Here is a 2,449-nt window from a genome sequence, read left to right as displayed (position 1 = left end):
TGTGTGTGTGTGTGTGTGTGTGTGTGTGTGTGTGTGTGTGTGTGTTGCTGTGTAAATAAATGCTATGGTGCATATGTGACGATCAGAGGACAGGTTTTGGGAATTGGTTCTCTTCCCACCAAGGATTCAGAGATCAAGCTTGGTTTGTCGTGCTTAAGTTCTCTTACCTATCGAACCGTCTCTCCAGTCCTACTTTTTTAATTAGTATAAACCTACAAAAAAAACACCTTGTTCTATGAGATTCTTTGTCAATAAAAACTAAATTTTCTGCAATTTGACCATTTTTAATTTAGTTTTCAAAGACTAATGACTTCAATTAGACTAAAAGTTAGAAGGGACAGCAGAAAGTCTATGGCCTGTTCTTGTACTCAACCTCTACTACCCCTGTGGTCTACAACATATTCTAGAACTAGGTCTGCTTAGGCTGTTCGAAGACACCCATGCAGGTATAAAGTGAGCTACCATGCACAGCTGAAAGTCAACCCTGGGCTGTGTTTCCTACTTATGGCTGTCGCTCGTCTTTCATCATTTTCCACTATAAAAATAAGGAAGTGCCGCTTTGTGAATCACTAAATAGAATGTTCTTTATGCCTAGTGAAAATAAGCAAAGGTCCCAACCTTTACAGTTTAGGGGTTATCTTCCATCAGGGAGTAAGACATTTACACTGTTTCTCTTTATACTTTCAGGAGCAGATGAAGCTAAACACTGTACTGTGCCAGACCTTTGTGTTCTGTTACTTGTGGGCTTTGGGTGGAAACTTAACTGAAAATTACTGGGATTCTTTTGATACATTTATTAGAACACAATTTGACGATAATCCTGATGCCAGGGTAAGGACCAAATGGAGGTGATATCATCATTTGAAGCCCTTAAAATGTACAAGTATAACTTTAAGACCTTTATGTTTCATAAACAGAAGAGTAATTCCCATGCAATTAAACAAAAAAATGTAGTTATAAGCTCAAAGATTTGGAAAAATAGAATAAAAAGGAATACATGAACAGGAAAAGCAGCAAGTTTAAGAGCTTTAGTCTTATTCATTGTGAGGATTTTTAAAAGTTACTCTTCTCTGGCAGCCAGTAGTAACATCTACTGCATTAAAAATAAAAAACAAATAAACAAACAAGCAACCTTTCCGTGTGCTTTCCCAGCCATTTGATGTTAATAAGGAAAACAGTCTGTACTGTTTTCACTGCACTGCAGATGACTTCTGAGTCCTCATTAGCAGGCATACTTTCACAGCTGGTCAGTCATTGACTTGGGAGCTACTTTTTATACATCCCAACATCGAGCAAATGTGTTATAGCAGCTAGATTCCTCACCATCACAAAAAGACTTGTAAATATGGAAGAAAAATTCAAATGTACCTCATGTTATTAGACTGAAACTGAAAATACCAGTTCTTGTGGATTTTAAAAATATTAATGTATGGCTATGACTGTACGAAAATTGATATGTGCATATAGTTGTCCTCAGAGAAACTGGTTCCAATGCTCCCCCCCCCAAAAAAAAAAATCTTCAAAGTCTATGGATGCTCAAGTGCCTTCTATCAGATGGAACACTGTTGGCAAATACCCTACACACATCCCCCTGCACACTCTAAATACCCTACACACACACACATCCCTGCATACTCTAACATCCTCCTACATACTCTAAATACTCTACACACACACACACACACACACACACACACACATCCCCCTGAACACTCTAACGCTTCCCTAGAACACTTGTAGCACCCAATGCAATGCAGCACATTCAGCACAGAATATTTGTGAATCGCTAATTATGCATGCTTATTTGATTGATAGACTTTCATTTCTGACCTTTCTCTTTGGTTCTTTTCCAAACTCTTAGTTTCCTTGGTAAATTTATTCGCCCGTGCTGTCACATTACCCATCCGTTTTGCTAGTGTTCTCACGTGTAGTGGCCGTTTTAATCTCAGGCCTGAAATAATTTCCTTGCTTCACTTACCCTATTCAAATCCTCCTTGAAATTCTTTAATTTTTTTAACTGCAAGATATGGAATTCTTTTTTTTAAGGTAGGGTCTCACAGTGTTACCCTGGTCTTAAATTCACTGTATAGAATAGTCTGGCCTAAAATTCAGAGATATACCTGCTTCTTCCTCCAGGTGATGGGTCTAAAGGTATGTGCTGCCTCTGGCAAATGAAGAATTCTCTTTATAACATTTCTGTTAGTCCATAATCTTCTCCTTCTTCAGGATTTGTGTTTACCATTTCATATTTTGAGCTATAATTTGCACATCTTTGGGTTGCAGGAATCTTTTTTTTCTAATCATCTTTTACTTTATTTTAAGTTGTTTTTTGTTTTTGTTTGTTTGTTTGTCTTTTGGTTTTCGAGACAGGGTTTCTCTGTGTAGCCCTGGCTGTCCTGGAACTCACTCTGTAGACCAGGCTGGCCTCAAACTCAGAAATCCGCCTGCC

At 38.1% G+C, this 2,449-nt stretch overlaps 1 protein-coding gene across 1 annotated transcript in view; it reads left to right on the top strand.

Moving 5' to 3' along the window:
• The window catches only part of Dnah6 (dynein axonemal heavy chain 6), a 195,435-nt gene that overhangs the window by 86,913 nt on the left and 106,073 nt on the right, over positions 1-2,449 (top strand). The window contains exon 37 of the mRNA XM_021190740.2: positions 688-831. Coding sequence (XP_021046399.1) covers positions 688-831 — 144 coding nt within the window. The remainder of the gene's footprint in view (positions 1-687; positions 832-2,449) is intronic.

Source organism: Mus pahari, chromosome 2, assembly GCF_900095145.1.
Source record: "Mus pahari chromosome 2, PAHARI_EIJ_v1.1, whole genome shotgun sequence".
NCBI lineage: Eukaryota > Metazoa > Chordata > Mammalia > Rodentia > Muridae > Mus > Mus pahari.
Note: the sequence above shows the minus strand (reverse complement) of the source record. Positions and strands in the feature narration are given on the sequence as shown.